This window comes from Salmo trutta, chromosome 1 (assembly GCF_901001165.1).
Source record: "Salmo trutta chromosome 1, fSalTru1.1, whole genome shotgun sequence".
Classification (NCBI taxonomy): Eukaryota; Metazoa; Chordata; class Actinopteri; order Salmoniformes; family Salmonidae; genus Salmo; species Salmo trutta.
In genome coordinates, this window is record NC_042957.1 from 74,566,740 (window position 1) to 74,580,129 (window position 13,390).

Here is a 13,390-nt window from a genome sequence, read left to right on the forward strand (position 1 = left end):
TGAACTTCACAGGGTGGTGACGGTACAAGGTGATGAGCTTGATGCTCCTTTCCAATAAATATTGAGGGTCTTATTCTGATGACGTGATGATCGACGCTTGGCTGCCGTTTGACCAATAGAAATATTGCTCTTATTCATAAAAATGTCATGTAGGCTTCTACCCGCCCTGTCTGCCAGCTGTTAGCTAGAGCACACCTGACAATACCAGAGTGGAGAGGGCACATTTTCTATACAACACGTCTTTAGTGACAAAATATCCATTCGAGTTGAAAATGCGATGGAAACATTCATTTTTTCATTCTTTACATGGGAATTTAGCTGCAAAATAAATGTTTATGTGCACTATGTCATCACGCACAGACATATTATTTTATAACAATTTTTTAAATATTCTCATAAAGATCTGCCTCAAATTGGATGGAAACCCATAGACATGTACCTACTGCAGAACATTCTCATAGACAGGTACCTACTGCAGAACATTCTCATAGACGGGTACCTACTGCAGAACATTCTCATAGACGGGTACCTACTGCAGAACATTCTCATAGACAGGTACCTACTGCAGAACATTCTCGTAGACAGGTACCTACTGCAGAACATTCTCATAGACAGGTACCTACTGCAGAACATTCTCATAGACAGGTACCTACTGCAGAACATTCTCATAGACGGGTACCTACTGCAGAACATTCTCATAGACAGGTACCTACTGCAGAACATTCTCATAGACAGGTACCTACTGCAGAACATTCTCAGACAGGTACCTACTGCAGAACATTCTCATAGACAGGTACCTACTGCAGAACATTCTCATAGACAGGTACCTACTGCAGAACATTCTCATAGACAGGTACCTACTGCAGAACATTCTCATAGACAGGTACCTACTGCAGAACATTCTCATAGACAGGTACCTACTGCAGAACATTCTCATAGACAGGTACCTACTGCAGAACATTCTCATAGACAGGTACCTACTGCAGAACATTCTCATAGACAGGTACCTACTGCAGAACATTCTCATAGACAGGTACCTACTGCAGAACATTCTCATAGACAGGTACCTACTGCAGAACATTCTCATAGACAGGTACCTACTGCAGAACATTCTCATAGACAGGTACCTACTGCAGAACATTCTCATAGACAGGTACCTACTGCAGAACATTCTCATGTCTGGTTGATGTCATGTTTGTTACTGACATACTGCTTGTTGTATTGATGTAAGTTTTGTCTGGTTGATGTCATGTCTGAAACTGATGTTGCTTCTGTCTTGGTCCAGGCCTCTCCTGAAAAAGTTTTGTTTCAACGAGACTAACCTGGTTAAATAAATCAAATAAATGACTCTGCTCCTCCTCTCCCTCATCGTCTCTCTACCCTCCCTCATCGTCTCTCTACCCTCCCTCATCGTCTCTCTACCCTCCCTCCCTCCCTCGTCTCTCTACCCTCCCTCCCTCCCTCGTCTCTCTACCCTCCCTCCCTCCCTCGTCTCTCTACCCTCCCTCCCTCCCTCCCTCGTCTCTCTAACCCTCCCTACCCTCCCTCCCTCGTCTCTCTACCCTCCCTCCCTCCCTCGCTCTCTAACCCTCCCTTTCTCTTCTCTCTAACCCTCCCTCCCCTCGTCTCTCTAACCCTCCCTCCCTCGTCTCTCTAACCCTCCCTCCCTCGTCTCTCTACCCTCCCTCCCTCGTCTCTCTACCCTCCCTCCCTCGTCTCTCTACCCTCCCTCCCTCGTCTCTCTACCCTCCCTCCCTCCCTCGTCTCTCTACCCTCCCTCCCTCCCTCGTCTCTCTACCCTCCCTCCCTCCCTCGTCTCTCTACCCTCCCTCCCTCCCTCGTCTCTCTACCCTCCCTCCCTCCCTCGTCTCTCTACCCTCCCTCCCTCGTCTCTCTACCCTCCCTCCCTCCCTCGTCTCTCTAACCCTCCCTCCCTCCCTCGTCTCTCTACCCTCCCTCCCTCCCTCGTCTCTCTACCCTCCCTCCCTCCCTCGTCTCTCTACCCTCCCTCCCTCCCTCGTCTCTCTACCCTCCCTCCCTCCCTCGTCTCTCTACCCTCCCTCCCTCCCTCGTCTCTCTACCCTCCCTCTCTCCCTCCCTACCCTCCCTCTCTCCCTCCCTCGTCTCTCTCCCCTCGCCTCTCTCCCTCCCTCGTCTCTCTCCCCTCGCCTCTCTCCCTCCCTCGTCTCTCTCCCCTCGCCTCTCTCGTCTCTCTACCCTCCCTCCCTCCTGGTCTCTCTACACAGAGATCCCCAGGGTGCGGTGGCCCACGCCAAAGAGGTGATCTCTGACCTGCTGTGTAACCGCATCGACATCAGCCAGCTGGTTATCACCAAGGAGCTGACTCGCACAGCCCAGGAGTACGCTGCCAAGCAGGCGCATGTGGAGCTGGCCGAGAGGTAACGAGGGAGAGATGGAGAGAGGCACAGAGAGAGGAGGAACATGGGAGGCTGGTGCAAGGAGAAATGGGGTGGAAAGGCTCATTGTAATGGCTGGATTAGAACGGTTTATGGAAGCCCATCCAAATAAAAGTTGTTTTATCCTTGTTACCAGTTGATAACCTCTGACCCCTCACCTCTGCAGGATGAAGAAGAGAGACGCGGGTAGCGCCCCCCAACTGGGAGACCGAGTTCCCTATGTCATCATCAAAGCTGCCAAAGGAGTAGCAGCATACATGAAGTCTGAGGTTAGAACTGGGTGTGTCTATTGGAAATATTCATGTGATTGTTGGTGTGCCGTGTAAAGGTATACATTAATTAACATTCACACAAATAATTGATATTGTGTGTGCAGGACCCAATCTATGTTCTGGAGAACAACATTCCCATTGACACCCAGTACTACCTGGAACAACAGCTCTCCAAACCACTGCTCCGCATCTTTGAGCCCATCCTGGGAGAGAGCAAAGCAGAGAGCGTCTTACTGAGTGAGTCAGTATGCCACACACACTCTCGTCCTTTCTCTAGGCCCACTCACGCACTACAAACACACCATGACTGCTGCTATTATTAGACTAATTGCACTAAAAAAGTTGATGTGCGTTTCAGAGGGGGATCACACGCGCTGTAAGACAGTGTTGACCTCCAGGGTGGGGGGGCTCATGGCCTTCGCCACCAGGAGGAGCGCCTGTATCGGTTGCAGAGCAGTGCTGAAGAACGATGGTGAGAGACTGTAATCATGTACTGTGTGTGTGTGTGTGTGTGTGTAAGTCATTTATCTGTTTGTTGGCGTGTGTTCCCACTAATTCATCCTCTTCCTGCTGTGGCTGTGTGTTCCCACTAATCCATCCTCTTTCTGCTGTGGCTGTGTGTTCCCACTAATTCATCCTCTTTCTGCTGTGGCTGTGTGTTCCCACTAATCCGTCCATCTTTCTGCTGTGGCTGTGTGTTCCCACTAATTCATCCTCTTTCTGCTGTGGCTGTGTGTTCCCACTAATCCGTCCATCTTTCTGCTGTGGCTGTGTGTTCCCACTAATCCATCCATCTTCCTGCTGTGGCTGTGTGTTCCCACTAATTCATCCATCTTTCTGCTGTGGCTGTGTGTTCCCACTAATCCATCCTCTTCCTGCTGTGGCTGTGTGTTCCCACTAATTCATCCATCTTTCTGCTGTGGCTGTGTGTTCCCACTAATTCATCCTCTTTCTGCTGTGGCTGTGTGTTCCCACTAATCCATCCATCTTTCTGCTGTGAATGTTCTTGCATTCTTGTGTGTTTTCACTTGCACATCCTTCTGTGTGTGTGTGCGTACACGTGTTTAACTATGCTTGTGGGGACCAGAAGTCACCACAAGAATAAACAAATAAACAAGCATTTGACCAACTGGGGACATTTTGTTGGTCCCCGCAAGGTCAAATGCTATTTCTAGGGGGGTTAGGGTTAGGGGTTATGGAAAATAGGATTTTGAATGGGACTGAATTGTGTGTCCCCACAAGGTTAGTTGTACAAGACTGTGTGATTTCTAATCTCTGCTGTCCTCCCCACAGCGGCTGTGTGTGATTTCTGTAAGAAGAAGGAGTCGGAGCTGTACCAGAAAGAGGTACAATATACCAACCTGTTCTGTTAATCTGGTGCTAAATATTTAATGTAACAGGGATACAACATGCGTACATTGGGGTGTGTCAAGGTGATCTGGTGATAACTACTTTCTAATGGTGAATCCATCTGGTGATAAATACACTGAACATAAATATAAACACAACATGTAACGTGTTGGTCCCATGTTTCATGAGCTGAAATAAAAGATCCCAGAAATGTTCCATATGCATGAAAAGCTTATTTCTCTCAAATTGTGTGCACTATTGTGTTTACATTCCTGTTTGTGAGCATTTCTCCTTTCCCAAGATAAGCTATCCAACCTACAGGTGTGGCATATCAATAAGCTGATTAAACAGCATGATCATTACACAGGTGCACCTTGTGCTGGGGACAATAAAAGGCCATTCTAATATGTGCAGTTTTGTCACACAACACAATGCCATAGGGAGTGTGCAATTGGCATGATGACTGCAGGAATGACCACCAGAGCTGTTACCAGAGAATTGAACGTGCATTTCTTTACCATAAGCTGCCACCAAAGTTGTTTTATAGAATTTGGCAGTACATCCAACCGGCCTCACTACCGTAGACTACGTGGAACCACTCAGGATCTCCACATCTGGCTTCTTCACCTGCGGGATCGTCAGAGGGGGGGAGGGGGGTTGCGGAGGAGTTTTAGTCTGTAATAAAGCCCTTTTGTGGGGAAAAACTCATTCTGATTGGTTGGACCTGGCTTCCTAGTGGGTGACCCTATGCCCACTCATGGCTGTACCCCTGCCCAGTCATGTGAAATCCACAGATTAGGGCCTAATGAATTTATTTAAATTGACTGATTTCCTTATATGAACTGTATCTCAGCAAAATCTTTGAAATTGTTGCATGTTGCGTTTTATTTTTGTTCAGTGTACTTAAGGGTGTATCTGATTAGTACTTACTAATGGTGAATCTCTTTGAATTCTAGATCTTCCACTTAAGTACTCTGGAGGAGCGCTTCTCTCGCCTGTGGACACAGTGTCAACGCTGTCAGGGCTCTCTCCATGAGGATGTACTCTGTACCAGGTACACACACACACACACACACAACTGGTATACAGATGTGTGTGTTTGAAAGTTACTTTGCCGTTACATCGTTAATGTGACTCTCTCACAGAGTGATGTCAAGCTCCAAGTTAGTTTACAATCTAAAGATAACTTAAGGTGACATTTCTGAAATGGGAGATACTCTATATTCACTAATGAAAGGGAAACTTTAATGCACCTAAATGTGCAACATCTGTACCAGCAGTACACACTCATGTCGGACAATTACCACACACAGACCCACTCTGAAATACACGTCAACATATCTGTTACACACAGAACTAATAAAAATAGCAGACATTGAATATCCCTTTGAGCATGGTGAAGTTATTAATTACATTTTGGATGGTGTATCAATACACCCAGTCACTAGAAAGGTACAGGCGTCCTTCCCAAGTAAGTCAATTGCCAGAGAGGAAGGAAACCGCTCAGGGATGAGGCCAATGGTGACTTTAAAACAGTTAGTTCTCTCATCACAGCCATTAAACTCTGAGGATTGGATCAACAACATTGTACTTACTCCACAATACTAACCTAAATGACAGAGTGAAGAGAAGCCTGTGCGGAATAATAAAATATTCCAAAACATGCATCCTGTTTTGCAGCAAGGCATTAAAGTAGAACTGCAAAAAATGTGGCAAAGAAATAAAATCTTTGCCCTGAATACACAGTTATGTTTGGGGCAAATCCAATGTGGCACATCACTGAGTACCACTCTTCATATTTTCAAGCATGTTGGGGGCTGTATCATGTTATGGGTATGCTTGTCATCATCAAAGACTAGAGGTTTTTTTTAGGCTAAAAAGACACAGAATAGAGAGAAGCACAGGCAAAATCCTAGTGGAAAACCTGGTTCAGTCTGCTTTCAAACAGACACTGGGAGACAAATTGACCTTTCAGCAGGACAATAACCTAAACACAAAGCCAAATATACACTGGAGTTGCTTACCAAGACGACGTTGAATGTTGCTGAGTGGCCTAGTTTTTATTTAAATCAGCTTGAAAATATATGACAAGACATAAAAATGGCTAGCAATGATCAACAACGAACTTCAGAGCTTGAAAAATGTTTAAAAGAAAAAATGTGAGGTGGTTATCACCTCTCTTAAATATCAACTGTTATTGGTCACATACACATATTTAGCAGATGTTATTGCTGGTGTAGCAAAATGTTTGTGTTCCTAGCTCCAACAGTGCAGTAAAATCTAACAATTCACAACAATACACACATATAAAAGTAAAAGAATGGAATGAAGAAATGTATAAATATTAGGACGAGCAGCACAGGTGAAACACCGTAAGGCAGCCCTCCGCACCTCTCTGATTCAGAGGGGTTGGGTTGTTGTACAACTGATTAGGTATCCCCCTTCAAACCCCTGTATCACAGTTCAACCCCCCAGTAACCAAACTGTCAGAGCAGCAGTCCCTTAAAAAGCATGAGCCGACGCACACCCAAACATTTTTGTTGATTCTAACGGAGGGTAAACTGTATAAAAAGAAAGTTGCACACTCTGTATAGGTTGTATTACTTTTTCTGGAGTATATCTCTTGTGAAAATAGCAACAATAGTCCCATAACAAAGATCCACCACCATATTTTACAGTAGGTATGGGGTTCTGCTCATGCATTCTCATTTTCACGTCAAACCCACCTCTAGTGTGCGTGGCCAAAGAGCTCTGTTTTTCATGGATGTTTGATGTTATGGGGCTATTTTGCGTCTACTGTTTCTGGGGCCCTTGTTAAGGCCAACGGGATAATGTAGTGACAAGAAAAAGTGAACCCTTTAGAATTACCTGGATTTCTGCGTAAATTGGTCATAAAATTTGATCTGATCTTCATCTTAGTCACAACAATAAACAAACCGTGTGCTTAAACTAATAACACAGAAATTATTATATTTTTCTTGTCTATGTTGAATACATACTTTTTCCAACCTACACTGAATGTTTAAATTATGTGAACCCCTTGGCTAATGACTTCTCCAAAAGCTCATTGAAGTCAGGAGTCAGCTAACCTGGAGTCCAATCAATGAGATGAGATTGGAGATGTTGGTTAGAGCTGCCTTGCCCTATAAATCACAAGAAGCATCGCCTGATGTGAACCATGCCTCGAACAAAAGAGATCTCAGAAGACCTACGTTTAAGAATTGTTGACTTGGATAAAGCTGGAAAGGGTTACAAAGTATCTATAAAAGCCTTGATGTTCATCAGTCCACGGTAAGACAAGTTGTCTATAAATGGAGAAAGTTCAGCACTGTTGCTACTCTCCCTAGGAGTGGCTGTCCTGCAAATATGACTGCAAGAGCACAGTGCAGAATGCTCAATGAGGTTAAGAAGAATCCTAAAGTGTCAGCTAAAGACTTTCAGTAATCTCTGGAACATGCTAACATCTCTGTTGACGAGTCTACGATACGTAAAACACTAAACAAGAATGGTGTTCGAGAGGACACCACGGAAGAAGCCACTGCTGTCCAAAAAAACCATCGCTGCACGTGCCCCTTGATGTTCCACAGCGCTACTGACAAAATATTCTGTGGACAGATTAAACTAAAGGTGAGTTGTTTGGAAGGAACACACAACACTGTGTGGAGGGATAAAAAGGCACAGCACACCAACAACAAAACCTCATCCCAACTGTAAAGTATGGTGGAGGGGGCATCATGGTTTGGGGCTGCATTGCTGCCTCAGGGCCTGGACAGCTTGCTATCATTGACGGAAAAATGTATTCCCAAGTTTATCAAGACATTTTGCAGGACAGTGTAAGGCTATTTGTCCGCCAATTAAAGCTCAACAGAAGTTGGGTGATGCAACAGGACAACGACCCACAACACAGAAGTAAATCAACAACAGAATGGCTTCAACAGAAGTCCTGACCTCAACCTGATTTAAAATGCTGTAGCATGACCTCGAGAGCGGTTCACACCAGACATCCTAAGAATATTGCTGAACTGAAACAGTTTTGTAAAGAGGAATGGTCCAAAATACCTCTTGACCGTTGTGCAGGTCTGATCCACATCTACAGAAAACGTTTGGTTGAGGTTATTGCTGCCAAAGGAGGGTCAACCAGTTATTAAATCCAAGGGTTCACATACTTTTTCCGCCCTGCCCTGTGACTGTTTACACAGTGTGCTAGTAAAGACATGAAAGTGTATAATTGTTTGTTATTAGTGTAAGCAGACTGTGTTTGTCTATTGTTGTGAATTAGATGAAGATCCGATCAAATTTTATGACCAATTTATGCAGAAATCCAGGTAATTCCAAAGGGTTCACATACTTTTTCTTTCCACTGTACTTCACCAAGTACTAGGATATTTTGGCCAAAAACCTGGTTGCCTCTGCCAGGAGGCTGAAAGTTAGCCCCAAGTGGATCTCCCAGCAAGACAATAACAAGCACAAATCAAAATCCACAAACACAATTTTTATTGGCCACAAAATCAACATCTCAGTCTCCAGACTTCAAACCCATTTGAAAACCTGTGGTTTGAATTGAAGAGGGAAGTCCATAAGCACAGACGAAGGATCTCCAAAGATGTTGTTTAGAGGAATGGTGTAAGATCCCTCCCATTGTGTTCTATAATCTCATGAAACACTTTAGAAGAAGGCTCAGTACCCTTATCCTCTCAAGGTGAGGTATTGAAACAGGAGATAAAGTTACTTAAACAAAATATCTTTCTCTGAGCAATGAAATAAGCATAAAATAATATAAATCCCCATATTTATGGAGCATATAGTATTTGAACTATTTATTTTATACGTTTTTTCTCATCTTTATCAAGGTTGTCAATAATTTAAGACCCCACGGTATATATTATTAAGTAAATGTTGCTGTCCCTCCCTGTGTACAGCCGGGACTGTCCCATATTCTACATGAGGAAGAAGGTGCAGAAAGACCTGGATGATCAGGAGAAGCTGGTGTCTCGCTTTGGATGGTGAGAGGCAGACCCAACAGACTCCATATTTACCGGCTTCCCTCTCTCCCCACTCCCCCTCTTTCCCTCTCCTGGAAAGGATTTGTACTGTATTGTCTTGTAAGAATTATAAATGTTACACTATTTTCTTGAAATATGAATCTAAATAAATTGCATTTTTTGTAGAATTGTGTCTAGTCATTGTTGTCTGTCTACAGTCTAGAAGACTTGTTGCATTGATCCAAAAGTATGGTGGTGGATGTTGTAATATGTTGGTTACTAAAATTTGTGTAGCAGGTATTTTATGATAACCTGTGCAAAGCAGCAGTCATTTTTTACTATACACTTCTAAAAGGCTACATTTCAGGGTTCCCATGCTATGTGTTGATATAGACTACGGCCTGTATTTATGAAGCATCTCAGTAGAAGTTCTGATCTAGGATAGGGCTTGCAAAGGGAGGGTATGTTACTGGGAACTTTCTACGTTTCACAGTAAACTACCAGAATTTTGGTATATTTTAAGAATCATTTGTAATTGGGCTCCCGAGTGGCACAGCATCTCAGTGCAAGAGGTGACACTACAGTCCCTGGTTCGAATCCAGGCTGAATCACATCTGCCCTTGATTGGGAGTCCCTTTGGTGGCGCACAATTGGCCAAGCGTCGTCCGGGGTTGGCCGTCATTGTAAATAACAATTTGTTCTTAACTGACTTGCCTAGTTAAATAAAATAAAAAGTAAAATCTAGTGGCCCTTTTAGGTACTTCAGATTATCACAGTTGTCTAATTATCTCTGGCCCTTTGTGACTTCATCACGTCAAATTAAATTGTTAAATGACAAAGCTGTAAAATTAGGGTTTTGTAGTGACCAGAGCAGGCACAAGGTGCTGGCTCCCCAGGGCAGTATGTGGTGGAACTGTGTAAGAAGTGTGGCCTCTGCCCTTTTTTACCCCTTCAGCCATTGAAGGGTCCCATTTAATGCCGTCTCGGTCCCTACCGGGTCCCAACACTGCCTCTCCTGGAACCAGCAGCACTGTGACTTCCACCAGCACCTCCTCCCCAGTGACCACAGGAGGACCCTCAGCCCCTGCTCCAGCCCCAGTTCCATCCCCTGCTCCTGCCCCATCCCCTGCCCCAGCTCCTGCCCCATCCCCTGTTCCATCCCCTGCCCCAGCTCCTGCCCCGTCCCCTGTTCCATCCCCTGTCCCAGCTCCTGCCCCAGTCCCAGCTCCTGCCCCAGTCCCAGCTCCTGCCCAATCCCCAGCTCCTGCCCAATCCCCAGCTCCTGCCCAATCCCCAGCTCCTGCCCCATCCCCAGCTCCTGCCCCAGTCCCTTCCCCAGTCCCATCCCCTGCTCCAGTTCCAGTCCCTGCCCCAGTCCCATCCCCTGCTCCAGTCCCTGCTCCAGTCCCTGCCCCAGTCCCATCCCCTGCTCCAGTCCCTGCTCCAGTCCCATCCCCTGCCCCAGTCCCATCCATCCCCAGCTCCTGCCCCATCCCCTGTCCCAGCTCCTGCCCCATCCCCTGCCCCAGCTCCTGCCCCAGTCCCTGCCCCAGTCCCATCCCCTGCTCCAGTCCCATCCCCTGCCCCAGTCCCATCCCCTGCTCCAGTCCCTGCTCCAGTCCCTGCCCCAGTCCCATCCCCTGCTCCAGTCCCTGCTCCAGTCCCATCCCCTGCCCCAGTCCCATCCATCCCCAGCTCCTGCCCCATCCCCTGTCCCAGCTCCTGCCCCATCCCCTGCCCCAGCTCCTGCCCCAGTCCCTGCCCCAGTCCCATCCCCTGCTCCAGTCCCATCCCCTGCTCCAGTCCCATCCCCTGCTCCAGTCCCATCCCCCTGCTCCAGTCCCTGCCCCATCCCCTGCTCCAGTCCCTGCCCCATCCCCTGCTCCAGTCCCATCCCCTGCTCCAGTCCCATCCCCTGCTCCAGTCCCATCCCCTGCTCCAGTCCCATCCCCTGCTCCAGTCCCATCCCCTGCCCCTGCCCCATCCCCTGCCCCAGTCCCATCCCCAGTCCCAGTCCCTGCCCCAGTCCCTGCCCCAGTCCCTGCCCCAGTCCCTGCCCCAGTCCCTGCCCCAGTCCCATCCCCTGCCCCAGCTCCTGCCCCAGTCCCAGCTCCTGCTCCAGTCCCATCCCCTGCCCCAGTCCCATCCCCTACTCCAGTCCCTGCCCCAGTCCCTGCTCCAGAAAAGCACCCGCTAATAGAGGGGGGGGGCTGATACCGAAGGACCTGGGGCACATCCTTACTGTCCTGAAGTATCGGACAGACCGATACAGAAGACTCCCTGTGGTCGCCACATGCCTCACCGAGGAGGAATACAAGCACCAGTGGCAGGAGAGGGGTGAGAAGGAGAGGACCGAGGTAGAGGAGAAAGAGCGTCGGGCAGCCCTCAGAACACAGAGGGCACAGGAGAGAGCTGCCATGGATGAGACCATAGACGCCATCGCCTCTGCTGGAAGCACTACTGACAGCTGCGTCACCACCGCCAGTGACTCCCAGTGGAGCCGCCGGACCCCTGCAACACCTGTAGGAGCCGCCGCAACACCTGTAGGAGCCGCCGGACCCCCGAGCACACCGTCGTCCCCTCAACCCCACCACTACAAACACCAGCTCCTCCAAGCCATCGTCAGTTTTTACGTCCACCACCACCCCCCCGTCTGTCACCACCGAAGCGGCTTCATCTGGACCAACTGCCCCCTCCATCTCCCCTGGTAACACCACCACAGCAGCCTCATCTGTACCAACTGCCCCCTCCATCTCCACCAACTGCCCCCTCCATCTCCCCTGGTAACACCACCACAGCTGCCTCATCTGTACCAACTGCCCCCTCCATCTCCCCTGGTAACACCACCACAGCAGCCTCGTCTGGTGTCCCTGCTCCCTCCATCTTCCCTGGTAACACCACCACAGCAGCCTCATCTGTACCAACTGCCTCCTCCATCTCCCCTGGTAACACCACCACAGCAGCCTCATCTGTACCAACTGCCTCCTCCATCTCCCCTGGTAGCTGTAGTACTTTGCATTTGCAAACCATGTTAATCAACTTGATTATGTTTTTCAAATAAAAGAAGACCACCTGCTGTGCTCCCCGTGGGGAGAGTGGATCTGCCTGCAAGCTCCCCACTGGAGTGTAGGTCCGCTGTGACTTCTGCCAACACTGGTTCCACTGCAGGTGTGTGCTGCGACTTCTGCCAACACTGGTTCCACTGCAGGTGTGTGTTGTGGATTTCTTTGACAATATAGGAATGGGGGTTGAGATTCAATTGTTTGTTTTCATATTAAATTATTTATTTGTAAAACATCCAATACATGTCTAAAAAAAATGTTTTAATTATTCAACCCATCTTGTGTATTTCTTCCTTTACTTTCATTGTGCATCTCTGCAACAAACTCCAACAGTGTTTTCATTTTTCATGTCAATCACTGAAATTAAAGTTTTTTATTTATATTTTAGTATTAAACTGCTATCTACTTTCTCAAAAAATATGAATCTGTAAAAAGACATTATTTGGTTACAACACTGAAAAGATGTTGGTGAAGAACCGTTTTTGAGTCCACAGGATTAACCCAATGGAAAGTTGAATGGTTGGTGTCTTTTTTTACTGAATTGTAAGGTGGCTAATAACTGTGTACCATCATTTATTTTTTACCTTTTATTTAAGTAGTCAAGTCAGTTAAGAATAAATTCATATTTACAATGACGGCCTACCCCAGCCAAACCCAGAAGACGCTGGGCCAATTGTGCGCCACCCAATCACGGCCGGATTGTGATACAGCCTGGAATTGAACCAGGGTCTGTAGTGTCACCTCTAGCACTGAGATGCAGTGCCTTAGACCGCTGCGCCACTTGGGAGCCCATAGTAATAATGCCGATAATACGGGACAAATTTTTTAGCTAAAACGCTCAAAAAGCTGATAGTATTTCCAATGAAATATTAAACATGCTAATTGCTAACCTGTTAGCTAACATTTTTACGACACCAATAATCACAAAACATTGATGGCTTGATCACAGGATAACACTGTTGAAGGTAATATATTTCATGAACGGTGTTGAATATGCCGATAACTCGGGTCTCTCCAGAGATGTTCAAGTCGGGCTCTGGCTGGACCACTTAAGGACATTTATAAACTGTCCAGTACTTGTCCAGTCATTTTTGCATTTGGATAGATGTTGCATTTTCGTCCTCCGACTTGATTTCTGATGTCCCTGCTTTGTCCCCCCCGTGTTGTCTCCCTGTAAGCACAACCGATACTCAGGTCAGAAGGAGGCTTATAGCCGTAGTGTTAACATGAAGGAAGGCAGATGCAGGAGGTGAATAATGAGACAGAAGACAGCTCTTGTTAGCTTGCACCTCTGTCATCAACCTGTA

General features: G+C 47.1%; 2 protein-coding genes across 6 annotated transcripts in view; one reads left to right on the plus strand and one right to left on the minus strand.

Annotated features, from left to right (window-relative positions):
- Positions 1–9,209, plus strand: part of LOC115207651 (DNA polymerase delta catalytic subunit) — a 34,501-nt gene extending 25,292 nt beyond the window's left edge. The window contains exons 21-27 of one of the 2 annotated variants that reach the window (XM_029774968.1): positions 2,247–2,399; positions 2,584–2,686; positions 2,794–2,926; positions 3,048–3,161; positions 3,983–4,035; positions 4,996–5,093; positions 8,959–9,046. In XM_029774968.1, the coding sequence (XP_029630828.1) occupies positions 2,247–2,399; positions 2,584–2,686; positions 2,794–2,926; positions 3,048–3,161; positions 3,983–4,035; positions 4,996–5,093; positions 8,959–9,046 (742 nt within the window). Of the gene's footprint in view, positions 1–2,246; positions 2,400–2,583; positions 2,687–2,793; positions 2,927–3,047; positions 3,162–3,982; positions 4,036–4,995; positions 5,094–8,958 lie in introns of both variants that reach the window. The other variant, XM_029774959.1, reaches the window with a different exon arrangement.
- A 3,813-nt stretch (positions 9,210–13,022) lies between these two features.
- Positions 13,023–13,390, minus strand: part of LOC115207668 (B-cell receptor CD22-like) — a 63,211-nt gene continuing 62,843 nt past the window's right edge. For all 4 annotated transcript variants that reach the window (XM_029775012.1, XM_029775003.1, XM_029774994.1 and 1 more), the window contains one exon: positions 13,023–13,254. In XM_029775012.1, the coding sequence (XP_029630872.1) occupies positions 13,108–13,254 (147 nt within the window). In that variant the 3' untranslated portion in view covers positions 13,023–13,107. The remainder of the gene's footprint in view (positions 13,255–13,390) is intronic.